This window comes from Ambystoma mexicanum, chromosome 3q, assembly GCF_040938575.1.
Source record: "Ambystoma mexicanum isolate Mex_15411 chromosome 3q, UKY_AmexF1_1, whole genome shotgun sequence".
Lineage (NCBI taxonomy): Eukaryota > Metazoa > Chordata > Amphibia > Caudata > Ambystomatidae > Ambystoma > Ambystoma mexicanum.
Genome location: NC_090926.1, coordinates 273,832,527 through 273,848,247, shown reverse-complemented (window position 1 = coordinate 273,848,247; position 15,721 = coordinate 273,832,527). Strand labels below are relative to the sequence as shown.

The 15,721-nt window shown below is 50.3% G+C and overlaps 1 protein-coding gene across 2 annotated transcripts in view; it reads right to left on the bottom strand.

Annotated features, from left to right (window-relative positions):
* Positions 1 to 3,981: 3,981 nt before the first annotated feature.
* RNF41 (ring finger protein 41) overlaps positions 3,982 to 15,721 on the bottom strand; it is a 382,702-nt gene continuing 370,962 nt past the window's right edge. For both annotated transcript variants that reach the window (XM_069653751.1, XM_069653750.1), the window contains one exon: positions 3,982 to 5,652. In XM_069653751.1, coding sequence (XP_069509852.1) covers positions 5,301 to 5,652 — 352 coding nt within the window. In that variant the 3' untranslated portion in view covers positions 3,982 to 5,300. The remainder of the gene's footprint in view (positions 5,653 to 15,721) is intronic.

Genomic DNA, 15,721 nt, shown 5'->3' with positions numbered 1-15,721 from the left:
AGGTATGCGTTCTGTTTAGAGGTTGATGTGACAGCTTGTACCACTAAACTTTCATGAGTTGGATGCTTTGTCAAGTAACTGTGGGGTCACTACTGGACGCCCTGTATTTTGATAAGTTTTTATTCACTGCCTGAATCAATTCTGTCTCCCAATTTGTACTCACTCCCCTTTGCAATGCAACATGAAAAGGAAGAATAGGATCCTAGTTCTTTATCTATGTCAGTCAGATCATTCTGTTCATATATTGGTGTGGGTCTTTTCCACCCCATATATTCTACCTCCCTGGACATTATGTCTATAAGACCCTTCAGCATGGTCAGTAGGGTCCTGTCGCCCAAAATCCCACAATCTAATTCTGGGGGATGTATCTAGTCCACTTGAATGTTTTGCAAGGACTCATGTATGTTTTTCTATCCTTGATTTCTCTGAGATCAAAGGCTCAGGGACCCCAGGTGTTCCACACGGAAGACCAAAATGTTGTGAATCAGCTGAAGAATGTTCTGCTTCCTCATAAATCGAAGAAAGGGACTCAAAGAAGTCCTTTCATGGCACTGGTGTATACACCTTTTCTGTGATCCTCGGAGTCTATGGTGGTGCTGAAATCTTCAACACAGGAAGATTTGTCTCGGCTCGAGGGATCCTTCGACCGCTCTCGAGGAGATTTTTCTTTGCTGTCCGAGCCAGAGGACGCACAGCTTTTGCCCCGATTCTTTTTCTTGTAAAGTTTTTCGACCTGGGCATGGCTTTCATAAGTTTGAGGGGGTCAAGGTTGCATTCTCGAAAAACCTAAAACTTGCATTCTCGTGAAGAGGACTAGTGGTGAGAACAACTGCATGATCTCGATCTGTCTTTTTACAACGAGGAGAAATATTTTGCGACTCGTCTGAAGACACATTTTTTTGACATGGTCGAAGGGGATTTTTACCTACCTGCCACTAATTCTCCTCTTTGCTCTTTCAGAGCTTTCATTGTCATCGATAGGCAGGCCTTACAGTCTAAGGTAGCGTGAGAGGAACCGAGGCACCACAGAAACACATGACGGTCCCGTAAAGGACATCTCCGACCCACAACCTTGGCACTTCTTAAACCCCAATCTCGGAGTCGAAGATGCTGACAATGCCATTTTCAAGAATTCTATTTGAAGATTTGATAGGGAACCGAAGCATACCGTATCCGAAGTGATATCGTGGAAAAAAGGAACTGAAGCCAACAGGTCGTTGCGCGCGCATTAGACCATCAATGTCGACATCGAGTCAGAGGCCTCCGAGTCAACCGACATCAACATGCAGTGCCCTCTGCTGGAAAAAAAACCCTGAAATGGATATGGAAAAATCATCCAATGAGGCATACATGGGAGGACACAATCCATTCAAAGGCCATGTTACAAATATTAAGAGCAATGGGTTTGGGAAATGTAGCCTGGTTTTATTGTATCTTCTTATGGCAAATGGAAAAGCAGTTACTTGGGTATTACAAAATGTTTAAGTGAAAGCCATGCAGATTAGAAATAGGGAAAGGAAAGCTTTAATCCCAGCACTAAAGTACAGTGGTTGTAACAATATATTGTATTATATACTTTTATGAGAGTTTCATCAATTACAGATTTTATATCAGGTCTAGAGTTTATTCCTATCAGGTATTGCATTTTATGATGCGTGTACATTTTAAGGTTGGAAATATCCAAATAAAGATTTGAACTGAAAAGTATGTAACATGGCTAGTTTTCCTGTTGTGTTTTCGTGGCACTCTCATGCCCCCTTTCAAATGAGTACTCATCTCCTGGCGCTGCATATCCTAGTGCTGAGGAGATTGTGGCTTTGGAGGGACAGTGGAGGTTTTGTCAACTTTTAGGTATAACCCATTAGTTTAATACCAAGCACCCAAATGCATTATTTGGCTGTGAATTCAAAAAGTTGCTCAGAATGCTTTCCCTCTCTTGGGCACTCACCAGTGTGGCATGTATTCACCCCCACCTCCCGCCCCCCCCACCCACCAAGGCTTCGCTACCCCCACTGTTGCAGATTATTCTCGTTTTCCTCCTTATGCGCTGGTGAAGAGATTTGTGCAGATTAGGAAAAGAGTGGCTGTGTTGGTGGACATTTCTAGACCGATAGGAAGGTCTGAAATCCTTCTCTGACTCAAACTCCCTACATTTTAGAATCAGACACTGTTTCCATTCAAGCTACCATTTAATCTGGGCACGGCCTCCAAAAAGCCATAAACATGAAAAAACTTAAGCTAAGGATTTATTTGCCGATAGTCTACCTTTAATCTAATCCATGTTGCCCAGGCTGAGGATTGCATGGACAGGCTATGACAGTTTGTGGAAAGGTCCATCAAATCTTTTGATAAAATAGTGGTTTGCCAAGGTTTAGAATTAATTTAAACCTCTGGCATCATTTTAAGCAACCCTTCAGACCATCGTTCCTCCGCCTACCAAGCAAAAACGGTTTTGTACAGTCCTGTGCATGCAGATCGTTTACAACTATCTACCTACATTTGCCAGTAAATGCAGACAACCAGGGTAAAACCATAAAATAAAAGAGGGCTTGCATGTGTTTTAAACATGCCAAATTCTTTGTTAGCTTCCCACCCTGTATTTCTAGAGCATAAACCTAGGAACGACACATTGTACAAGCAGTTTTGGGTTAGCAGGTCTGGAATGTAGATTGGATATCTTAAGAGCTGCTACTCATATACATGTATATATATATATATATATATATATATATATATATATATATACACACACACACACACACAACCATCCCCAAGTGATCCCTAGGTATTCCCTGAAGAGCAGGGACTTTTAGTTCCTCAGGAGTTCAACCCGCAGGAGTAGCCATGGTTGGGACCAGGATGTATGCCAGTAGGCTGAAGCATAGCTAAAGACGACCTATTTCTTGGTTGGCGGACTATGTGCCACTTTAGTCTTTTGCCTTGCAATGGTCGGGCTCCTAGAGATATGTTTCACCTGAGCCTGTGATTTTTGTGGCTATGTAGGGTGGTGTTCAGGCACTAGCTGCTTTATAGGTGCTGCCGGGAGCTGAAGCTGGGTAGCCAGAGTAGCTCCAATAAGTATGGGGGGAGATGTGATCACATTTCTTTGTTCGAGTTACGAGGCAAGCAGCAGCCTGTAGAACAGTCCTTAGTGGGGTCAGGGGGAGGGGGGCACCATTCCCACCATAGGAGGTGTACCATTTCTAGGGCCTGAACCATGGTTTTGAAATCCTCAGGGGAGAGGAAAGGTGTAATCTTCCAGCAGAGTGCTAGTTGATACCAGGCAGTCTAGGCTTTTGCTGTCAATTAGCCAGAGTTATTTGACAGATCCCAGCTGAAGTGTGAATCCATCATGGTGCATGTCATTAAGCCACCCTTGGATGGCCCTCTTGTTTGGAGGCATATTAGGACAAATTCAGCTGTGGGGAGATTGAGTTTGTGATCGGTGCAGGTCATCCAAGCCGAGATGGAAGAGTTATTTCCGGAGGAGTGAAATATCTTGCACAAAATACCACAAACGTTGCTGAAGTCAGACAGTTTTAAATTGGGTGTCAAAAAGGTAGGATCTTAGATGGTTAACTCTCTGGTTAGCATGTCGTGCCTGGCTGCGGAACTAAGAGTGCTGGGGCATATTCATCACTAGTACATAAAAGCCTACCAAGGAAACAGGATGATGGGTTGTTAATGCCATCTTTATGTTTTCTCTTTTTTGTATTGTGTTGAAAGTTTGCTTGAGGGTCCTACTTCTCATATACAACAGATGCCTCAGAGATATGATCAAACTAGAATAAATACAGAAATATAGTTAGTCCTGGCATGTACAAAAACAAGAGAGGTTTGAAGAGATGCGGCTGGGGCAGCAAGGAGCTCAGGAAGATGCCATTCTTTGCATTCCAAGGGATTCTCAAACGGGCCCGATATCTCCTGCATGATTAAAGTCACATGCCTCCCATCCTTTCAGCAAATTAGTCATTTGAAGTGTTTAAGTGTACCTGATTCAAACATTTTTATTTAATTGAAAAACAGGGGGAAAAAGCATTTTCACACAGCAGCTACTGCCTGTGGCCTTTCCACACACTGCCCACTCTGTAAGAGAACACACTTAAATACAATAAACAAATAAGATGGTGTCAAACAAGTGATTCTTTTAAAAATAAAATTCACTATATGTTAAAAAACAAAAAAAACAAGAGACATACACAGAAAAACAAAATAGAAAAATACTTCGATACAGTCATCATATGAATGCCAGGACAACAAATAAAGCTTAGTGTGATGTCAAGAACATAACAAGTGCCAGCTCAATAGGATTGCTGGCAGTGGAGTTTGGGCACATACTTCCTGGCTTACTGGGGCAACTGCATAATCCATATTCCTATATACCCTATATATATTGCAGTGCAAACATGTGAGATTTGGTGGTCCTTTATGCCTCAACACAAAGGATAGAGCAGTACTTTGCCCGAGTTCTCTTGGTACAGGAGAACCAACCGATGCTCTTGTGCTTTTCAGCAGCAGGCCACAGGAGATCTGCACAGTTGTTAGGCCTCAACAAAGAGGCAGGGTAGTAGACTTGCTTTTTTGAGGGGAGTGACATTCAGAACACTTTTGAACAGAATTTATATTCAGACTTCAGAACAGTTTTGAACAGTTTATATTCCAACATCTTGTTAAAAGTCTATTGATGAGACGTTGGTCCTTGGACAGGCGAGTGAACACACAGGTCAGCTGTTGTACCAGTTACAAAACTGAAGAGGCATGTAAACTCTGCTCCAAATAAACACCAGCAACATATTCACTTTTCATATTTTGCTGCATAGCACATACCCCACACCAATGACCCTCTACATGCTCTCTCCATTAGACGTCCTTGAAGTATTGTTGCATGTGAAGGCTTGGAGACGGCATCCCATCATGTCCTGGGACACAGAAAAAGTGTGCACTTGTCCTCTCTTGTGCTTTCTTTCAAAACTGAAAGGTGCTCTACATTCATCGGGATCCTCTTGCATTTGAAGAATGGACCTGTTGCAGTAGGGTGAACCCTGGTTGCATTTGCATAAGTGAGGATTAAGGATTCTCAAAAGGCTCCCCTGCAAAGCCCCAGCTATTGGGTGCAATTACCCCAAGTGTTTGCAATATATATTTCCTATGGAGCAAACAGGCTTTCAAGGATAATGCCCTTATATGGGGATCCTGACTGACCAGCATCACTGCAAGGTTCATATTTCATTTCTCCGTCATATAATTCTTGCTGAAAACAGCTTCCATTTAAGCAGTATCTGTAATAGTTTAAAAATACTTTAGATTTCTTCCACTCCATGCGCAAAGATCATAACAAGCCCAGGCTCCATCACCATGTCCTCGCCCATGTGCTGGTTCTCGCAGGCCATTACGACCACAGCCTGCTTGCCAGGAATACGCTTGGCTACATAGTTTTCATAATATCGCCGGTTCATCTGCCGTGTCTCCAGTGTGGCAAGGCCCTGTGGCCAGTTACGTTCATGAGCATTTTCTATCAGCTCATTAACTATAGAGGTGGGGCAACCACTCTCAACCAGTGAACGCTTGATGACTGCCTGCAAAACAGCATCCGGCGTGGAGATCATGCCACCCCATCGAGTCACTCTCGCCGGCTGCAGGGAGTTCACCCACCTGTGGAACACAAAGAGAGCATGAGTCTGCAGAATTGTGTGGCAGACCATTACAGTGCATGGTTAGCAACTTCTGTAATTAAAAGCTATCAAATGCACATACAATCAAGAATACACTTAATTGCAAAACTAAGAAAAACTACCCCTTCCTACTAGAACTAATTAACATAGGGGTATTTTCTGATTTAATATAATTCTCTTGCGCTCGTTTGTTTAGATTAGTAAGAATTTCAGAATTGTTTTGATGATTTACAGACATGCCAAAGGAGGCAATTACACTTGCATACAGCACAGGGCATACCAACAGGTATCTCCCATAAAAGTATATAAACATGTTTAGTCCACACATTGAACTTCTTATGAAATAACTGAAGAAAAACGATCAAGCATAAATAAAAATTTAGATTTTAATTAATGAAGGTAAGGAACAAGTTATTTACCTGTAACAACTATTCTCCATCATTGTTATCCGAGGATTCACATGATCATTGAAATTAGTCAGACTGGGAATCCTCAGTAATATTAAAAGCAGTTTACCTTTAAAGTTTAAAACTGCTTGTCACTTTTGTAGTCCATCAGTATCACTCCATACTGCCCGGTCCTCCTTCACTTCACTCCTGGTGGTCATCTTCAGATTTGGAAGCCCACACACAATGTGCCAGTAGGAACCAAGAAGAGCCAGAGAGGGGTAGGCGGGAGGGTCGCAAGTGAATCAATGAAGGATATGAATGCAGGAGAAGGAACAAGTTACTTACCTGTAACTGTTGTTCTCCGGCATGGGTCTGGCATGGATTCACATGCTCATGAATATTCCCCGTCGTCAGGCTGGGAATCCTCGGTAAAGAAAAAACCAGTATCAGTTTCGTTTCTGATCTGTCTTTCGTAGTAATAACCAATCACTGGTCTCTGCGTCATACTGACCACAGCCAATGACTGCCCTCTACCTAAGCACCGCCTCTGGCAGCCATCTTCAGATTTGGAAGCACGTGAAGTGGCAGTATGACCAAGTGAAGAGCCGCAGAGGGGTAGGCGGGAGGGTTCGCATGTGAATCCATGCCAGACCCATGCCGGAGAACAACAGTTACAGGTAAGTAACTTGTTCCTTCTCCAGCATGGGGTCTGGCATGGATTCACATGCTCATGAATAAAGAATACATAGCAGTACACACATGCACAACCACGGGAGGTGGCAAAGGCTCAACATTAAGCATTACATCAAACTCAACATTAAGCATCTTACCTCCTCACCAGGCTCACCTCAGGCGAACAGGTTGCGCAGCACTGCTTGGCCGACCCTGGACTCCTCCCTGGAATCCCGATCGACGCAGTAGAATTTCGTGAAGGTGTGCGTCGACCTCCACGTAGCAGCCCTGCATATGTCCAGCAGGGGCACACCAGAAAGGAACGCCGTGGTAGCTGCGATCGCTCTGGTGGAATGGGCTCTCGGACGGCCAGGCAGCGGTCGGTTTGCCAACCGATGACAGTACATGATACAGCCGGAGAGCCATCTGGAAATGGAAGCCTTCGAGAGAGCCTTCCCCTGATTGACAGGTCCAAAATTCACAAAGAGTTGTGAAACACTTCGTGCGGTCCACGTAGAACTTCAGCGCTCTAGCCACATCCAGCGAGTGCAAAGTTCTCAGCCGGCGACGAAGGCGACGGGAAGAATACAGGCAACACCAAGGGTTCGTTGAGGTGGAAGTCCGACGGTACCTTGGGCATGAAGGAGGGGTGCGTCCTGAGCACTACCCACGTGTCGTGAAAAGTCAAGTACGGGGCCTTGCAGGAAAGGGCCTGGATCTCTCCCACCCGTCGTGCGGAGGTGATGGCCACAAGAAACGCTGTTTTCCACGACAGAAACTTCAACGGGGCCGAGTGCAGAGGCTCGAACGGAGGTCCCATGAGCTTGGTCAGCACCACGTTGAGCTCCCACGCCGGGGCCGGAGCCTTCACCGGCGGGAACGATCTGAACAGTCCCTTCATGAACTCTTTCACCAGACGATGAGACCACAAGGACGTCCGCCCCGTGGTTCTGGTGTATCGGGAGATCGCAGCAAGATGAATCTTGATGGACGCGTGTGCCAGTCCAGCTTTGGCCAGCGTCAGCAGGTACGGCAGTACTTGGGGAGCCGTAATCCCTAGAGGGTTAATCTTCTGTGCGTGGCACCAGACAGAGAGCCTCTTCCATTTGTGTCCGTAGCATTTAAGAGTCGAGGACGCCCTGGCCTTTGCAAGAACCTCTCTGCAGTCGGCCGGTATGTCGTATCCTCCAAACTCTAGCGCTGCAGGAGCCAGGCCTGCAAGTTCAGCGATTTCGGGTCGTGGTGGAGGATGGCGCCTCCTTCCCTGGAGAGCAGATCCGCGTCCACCGGCAGCTTGATTGGCGGGGACGCTGACAAGTCCAGAAGGTCCGGGAACCATATCTGCCTCGGCCACGCAGGTGCGACGAGGATCATCCTGCACCGTGACCTCTTGAGCTGGTTGACGAGCCGGATTAGCAGTGGCAAAGGAGGGAACACGTAGAGGAACAGGCCCTCCCAGGGGAACGAGAAAGCATCGCCCATGCTCCTCGCCTGGGGAAACCTGCGGGCGAACCTCCGGCACTTGGAGTTCGTCGCCGTCGCGAACAGGTCGATCTGGGGTGTGCCCCACCGTCGGAAGAGGCGATCCACTAGATCCTGCCGTAGTTCCCACTCGTGGCACGAGCGCAGCTCCCTGCCGAGTGAGTCGGCGATGGTGTTTTTTATCCCTGCCAGATGAAACGGCACCAGAAACATCCCTTGGGTGACTGCCCAATGCCACAGGTCCTGCGCCTCCTTGGACAGTGCTGGGCACCTGGTTCCGCCCTGTTTCCTGATGTAAAACATGGTGGTGGTGTTGTCGGTGAAGATCCTCACCACCTTGCCCTTGAGGGACGGAAGGAAGGACCTGAGGGCCCAAAACACTGCACGGAGCTCCAGGACGTTGATATGGAAGGATTTCTCCGTCGGGAGCCAAAGGCCTCTTGCGTGCAGATTTTCGGTGTGCGCTCCCCACCCTTCCAGGGAGGCATCCGTGGTCACTGTCTCCTGGTGGGCTGGGGTCTGGAAGTCCATGCCCGCCATCAGATGCGCGTGGGTGCCCCACCACCGGATCGCTCGTCGGAAACTGTCGTCGAGTGTGATCCTTTCCTCGAAGCTGCCCGTCGTTTGGATCCAGCGCGCGTCCAGGAACTCCTGCAACGGGCGCATCCGGAGCCTGCACATGGGAATGAGGTAGATGCAGGAAGACATCATTCCGAGGAGGGACTTGATGGACCTCACCATGGCCGCGTCGGCCACCAACATCCGCTGCACCTTGCCCAGGATGGTCCTGGTCCTCTCCTCCGACGGGGAGGCCAGAAGGGACACCGTGTTGAGCCTCGCTCCCAGAAACAGAGCGTCTTGCGCGGGTACCAGGTGGGATTTGGCGTAGTTCACGGAGAATCCCAGGTCCGTGAGAAGTTGGACGGTCCTTGCCATGTGAACCACGGCGAGCTCCCTTGTCTTGGCTCGGATGAGCCAGTCGTCCAGGTAGGGGTAGACGTGGATCCCTTCGCGGCGCAGCTGCGCCGCCACCGGTGCGAAGCACTTGGTGAACACCCTGGGTGCCGACCGTAGTCCGAAGGGGAGGGCTTTGAACTGGTAATGACGCCCTTGGACCACAAACCTGAGGAATTTTCGGTGCCCCTTCAGGATGGGAATATGGAAGTAGGCATCCTCCAAATCCAACGACGACAGGAAGTCTCCTTCCTCCAGCTGACCCAGGACGTGCTGGAGGGTGACCATCCGGAACTTTTGCGCCTTGATGAACTTGTTCAGACGTCGCAGGTCCAGGATGGGGCGCCATCCCCCCGTCTTCTTCACGAGGAAGTATCTCGAGTAAACTCCGGAGCCCCGAAGCCTCTTTGGGACGAGTTTGATGGCGCCCTTGAGCATCGCCTTTACCTCCAGGAGAAGTTGATGGACGTGAAGTTCTTTCCGGGCCATGGGGGGGGACGCGCGGACACTTTCTTTGAAACTCGAGCGCGTGGCCCCGGGCCAAGGCGTCCAGCACCCAACGGTCGGTGGAGATGGACTCCCACACGCTGACGAAGCTCGCCAGCCGGCCTCCCACCGGGGTGCTTCGGTGGGGGCCCGACCCCAAGGCCGGTTCAATCCTGCTTCGACGAGGCTTTGCCGCCTTGTCCTTGGCGACGACGGCGGGGTCCGCCAGACTTGCCTCGTCCTCTGTAGGCCTCCTGAGACGACGAGCGGGCCGCTTGACGGTAGGAGGAGAAACCGCCGCCGGAACCTTTGGAGGCGCCCTTGCCTCCGCTGCTCCGAAAGGGCGTCCGTCGTTGTTGCAGAACTCCAAGGGCCCGGGCCGTCTCGGTGTCCGCTTTAATGGCCTGAAGGGAATCGTCCACTGTTTTCCCAAACAGGTTGTTCCCATCAAAGGGCATGTCCAGGACTCTGGTCTGAACGTCTTGACGAAGTCCGTAGCCTTGAGCCATCCACGCCGCCTAAGGCAAATGCCGTTGCCCAACTGGCGGAACCCAGTGTCGGCGATGTCCGTCGCAACGGTAATGGCGTGGTCCGAAGCCACCTCACCTTCCTGCAGGATCTCCAGGGCCTCTGCCCTCTTGTCGTCCGGCAAGAAGTCCAGCAGGGGAGCCAGTTTGTACCAGAGCTCCCTGTCGTATCGGGCCACGATAGCCAAGGCGTTGGCAGCTTTAATCGTCGTCGCTGCAGACGAGATGACTCTGCGTCCCATAGCGTCCAATTTCTTTCCCTCGCCGTCCGGTGGGGAAGTCGATGTGGAGGCCGCACCCCCCCCCCCCGCTTTTTTCCTGGCCGCTGCGGAGACGACGGAGTCCGGGGTAGGCTGCGCCCGGAGGCAAAGGGGGGCCGTGTCTGGGACCCGGTACTTTTTCTCGTACCGGTCTCTTCTAGCTGGCGCCGTGGAAGGGTTCTTGAGGAGGGTGAGGCCCTCATCCCAAATGTCGTCCGATAGAGGCACTGCGAGGACCGTCATCCTCTTGGCCTCGCGCCGCTGATAAAGGAAACCTTCCTTCTTCTTCTCCTCAGGGCAGAGTTGGAAAAGCTCGGATGCCCTGGCGATCATGGAGTGGAACGATCCAATCTCGTCGGGCGGAGAAGCCCTGGTGGGAGGCGACGACCGTACATCCTCGTCGTATACCTCGTCGTCCGTACCAGTCGCTGCCGTGTCAGTCCCCGTATCATCCCCTCGGGTGGACGGGGAGGAGGGCTGGAAGGGGCGCGACGGCTGAAAAGGAGGAGGAGGGTGGATCCTTCTTTTCTTGGTAGGGGGAACCCCAGAAGGTCCCGGTTCTGGGTCCCCCGACGGGAGAGGTTCCGTAGGCAACGGTAGCCTCGTCCTCATCTCTGAGCATAAGGACTGTATAGCCAACAAAATGGCCACCGAGCTGTCTCGCGGCGCTGGCAGAGGGGAATCCGACGGGCGATCAGGGGCCCCGTCGGTACCCCGACGGGCCGGTCTTCTTCCACGCCGAGGCCGTGGCTTAAGACTTCGACCAGCTCCTCCTCCGAGGTTGAGGCCGAATCTACGACGACGCCCTGCCCCCCCCCCTTTTTCTTCCCCACGGGGCATTTCACACTGGTCCTATCGATGGGCACAAAAGAGGACTCCCTCCGAGGTGGCAGGGAGACTCTGAGCCCCGAGGTCGCCACCACTGGCGTAGCCTCCACAGGCTGAGCCAGGGCCGCCGCGACAGACTCGATAGAGGGCTTGGCCGGATGGATTAAGGCCTTCACCACCTTAGGTGCGCTCACCGCCTTATCCTTGAGGGGGGGGGGGGGGGAACAGTGCCTCGCTCCCCCTCCGCCTTCGAGCTCGACCGGGGCCTCTCTAGGAGCCTCGCCGGGTGCTCGGCCTTCCTCTTACCCGACCCAGAGCGTTGGCTCGTGGTTGATGGTGCCGGGGAGGGTGCGCCCAGCCTGGCGCCCGTAGAGCCCGCCCGTTCGGCGCTCCCGGTGCCAGCGGACTCGCGGTGCTTGGCCTTATGTTGGACCCCCGTCGCCGGGGCGTCCTCAAAGGTCTTAGAAGACCGCTCGAATTTCTTCCTCTTCTTCTCGCCGGACGGGCTCTTCCCTTCCAGCCAGTTGGCGAGACGTTGATGGCGGTCCTTCATGGTCCGCTCCGACATGTTGCCGCAAAACGCACAGTCCTTCTCCACGTGCGTCTTGTCCTCATGTAGGCAGTAAAGACAAAAAGAGTGTTCGTCCTCCTTGAAGACGTTCTGCAGCTGGCATCCAGGGCAGACCCTGAACAGCTTTCCGGGCGTCGAGCTTCCCTTCTCCTGGGCCATGACCGGGCCTGAGAAACTTCTGGAGTCCTCCAAAAGCGTAGCTCGACGAAATCTTCACCCTTGAGGGGCGCAGACGAATCCGACACGGGTCCCCGTTGATCGGATGGAGAGTCGGTGGAGCTTGAGGCTCTTTTGACCGAAAAAACGAAGTTTTTGAGAAAAAAACGTGAAAAAAATAGCACTAACGCTCGAGAGCAATAGCACAAGGATCCCAACACATGAACATGCGGTAAAAATCTGAAGATGGCTGCCAGAGGCGGTGATTAGGTAGAGGGCAGTCATTGGCTGTGGTCAGTATGACGCAGAGACCAGTGATTGGTTATTACTACGAAAGACAGATCAGAAACGAAACTGATACTGGTTTTTTCTTTACCGAGGATTCCCAGCCTGACGACGGGGAATATTCATGAGCATGTGAATCCATGCCAGACCCCATGCTGGAGAACAGGAGTTACAGGTAAGTAACTGGTTTCTTCTCCAGCATCGAACCTTTCATGGATTCACATGCTCATTGAATAAGATTATACAGCAGTATATATACACACAACCAATTGGAGGCGGTACAGCTCTACAGAAGCAATGTAACTCACCTCATGCAAATAGGATGCAAAGCACTGCCTTGCCGACTCGGGACTCCTCCCTGGAACCCCCATCGATGCAGAAGAACCATGTGAAGGTATGGATGTCAAGCAGCTGAACACTGGACAGGAAGGCTGTAATAGATGCCACTGCTCTGGTCGAGTGTGCTCTTGGTCTTCCTGGTAAAAGCCTATTGGCCAGCTGATGGCTATCAGGATGCATTTCGCAATGCCATTTTGCTAGGGCCATGCCCTTCCCCACAGGTCCAAATGCCATAAAAAGCTGCGAAGATTTGCGGATTACCTCTGTGTGGATACATAAAACTTGAGGGTACAATCGAAATTAAGAGTGCAAGGCCCGCTCTGCCGGAGGAGCCAAAGAACCACAGCAGCAGCCGTGGTGGTGGTTCATTGAGATGAAACGCAGAAGGGACCTTGGGCGTGACGGAAGGGTTAAATTCGAGAATCATCTTGCATTTGTGAAGTCAGCTAAGGAGGTTTGCAGGATAGTACTTGCAATTCCCCTACTCAACAGGTAGAAGCGATGGCAACCAAAAATGCTGTCTTGCAGGAGAGAAATTGAGAGGCGCCCGATGGAGGCTCAAAACCGAGGTCCCATGAGTTTAGAGAGAGTACTGCATTTAGTTCCCACGCGATAGCTTGTGCTTGTACAGGGGAAAACCCTCAGAAGAGCCCTTTAAGCAACTCATTGACAAGTCATTGTGACCACAGAGATGGTTGATTAGCGGTATGTGTACATCGTGAAGTAGTTTCTAAATGAACCTTGATGGACGAGTGAGCCAGACGTGCCTTGTCTAGCGAAAGGAGATATGGCAAGACATGAGCAGCTCAGATTGGTTGAGGGTTCAGCTGCTGTGATGCACACCAAATAGTAAAAATCTTTCATTCATGTTTATAACACGAGAGCGTTGAGGGCGCTCTAGCTTTGGCTAGAATTTGCGTGCATTCAGGAGGCAGTAGGATGTGGCTGAACTCGAGCGCTGTAGGAGACGGCAGTTCAATTTGAGGGATGCCGAGTCATGCTGCAGTACTGACCCTCTGTCTTGGGAGAGCATATCGGAAAGAGGAGGCAGCTGGATGCAAGGGTTTCAGACTTTGTTGAAAACATCTTAAAGGAGAAGCCTCCTGCCAGTCAGGCTATCCCATAACTGATGTCTATAAAAAAAAAAAAAGACACCTTGCTTCTTCGTTGTTGACGCCCGCACAGTTAATCCATGAGTGGAAAAGCTTTTTTGCCCTCCCCCTAGTAACCTTCTCTACATTAGAGGGCACGCCACTCCGGATTCTCTAGTAGTTACGACAGGTGCAGTAGGTCAGAGTACCAAATCTGTTGTGGCCAGGTTGGGCCACAAGATCCCCCCCCTGCGGGGTTTCTGTTTGAGTGTGCTTAGATCTCAAACCAGTAGTGGAATCAGTGGAAAGGCATAGAGTAAAACACCCTACCATGGGGATATGTACTTGGAAACTGTACACATTTGCAGTTGGCCACTGTGACGACTAAGTCGATTTGAGGGTATACCCACAGAGAAGAGGTAGAGAACTTGGACCCAGTGAAGCTCTCACTCGTGGCAGGAGCGGAGCTGCCTGCTGAGAGAGTCTGCAATGGTATTGTGAATCCACGGGAGGTGACAGGGGATGCGAAACATTCCATGCGCCATCACCCACTGCCATAGCATTTGAGCTTCCTTGAACAAGACTGGTGATTGGGTACCTCCTTGCTATCAGATATAGAACACAGTGGTGGTGTCCGTGAAGATGCGAATCACTTTGCCTTGAAGTTGTGGCTTGAATGACTTAAGAGCCCAGAACACTGTCTCTAGCTTTAGGACATTTATGTGAAAGGCTTTGTCTTGGTGTTGCCACAGCCCTCCGGCATGGTATTGACCAGTTTGTGCTTGCCACCCTTCTAAGGCATCATCCGTGGGGACTGTCGCATTGGAAGGTGAAAAAGGTGCTCCGTGTATCTGATTCCAACGATGGCAGCACCATAGCATAGCTTTGTGGAAGGCAGGTGCAAGGAGAATCTGGTCTTCCCAGGACCCCGACACTTGTTGCAGAAATTCCAACACACGCAGCGGCCCCATGTACAGTCTGTAATATGGGATTAGCAGAAAGCAAGAGGACATTCTCAGTAGCAACGTCATTGCGCGGATTGAAGCAATCTTCAAGTTGGACAGTTTTCAAACCTTCTGCAGAATGGAGCTGACCCTCGCCTCCAAGGGGGTGGAGAGACATGCCAGGGTGTTGAGCTGCGGGCCTAGAAACATTTTAAGGAGGCTGCATGCTGGACTACGGAAAGTTGATGGAGAACACCAGAGAAGTTAGACACTGGACAGTCTCCATGGAGTGTTGTACTGCTAGTGGTAGGGACGAAACTTGCACCATCATCCAGGTAAGGGTACACCTACACCTCAGAGCGTTGAAAGATGACGTCTACCGGAGAAAGGCACTTCATGAACACCGGTGGTGCCGATTTTAGGCAGAAAGGCAGTGCCTTGAATTGATAGTGCCTGACCTGCACGATGAATTGGAGGAAACCTCTTGGTCGTTGGTGAATTTGGGGGGGGGGGGGAAATGTGGAAGTATGCATCCTCCAAATCCAGAGAGGAGAGGAAGTCTCCTTGTTCCAGCTGATCTAGAATGTGCTGTAGCGTGACCTCTTAGGTATTTTCTGCGTGCCTACAACATTGAAATATGAAAGTATGCATCGGTTGTGTCCAATGTTGCCATGTAAACCCCTGTGTTAGCAGAGGAATTACTTCTTTCAGTGTGACCATACAAAACTTCTGATGTTTGACAAATTTGTTTGCTGGGCGCATGTCTAGCACAGGTCGCATGGTGAGATCTTTTTTGGGTACAAGTACGTACACTGAATAAATACCCTTGTTTACCTGTAGAAGTGGGACGACTTCGATAACGCCCTTTTCCTGCAGGATCTCGACCTCTTGCAGCAGGATACTCAGGTGTTTTGGTATTAGGGGTCTTGATCTCGGAGGTCTGAATCGAGGTGGTTGGCTGAACGATGCAGTAACCATGGCCAGACGTCTTGAGGACCCACTGGTCTGTTGTAATCCCCTCGCATGCGTGCAGGAATGTTGTTAGACGTCCCCCGACCGGGGAGG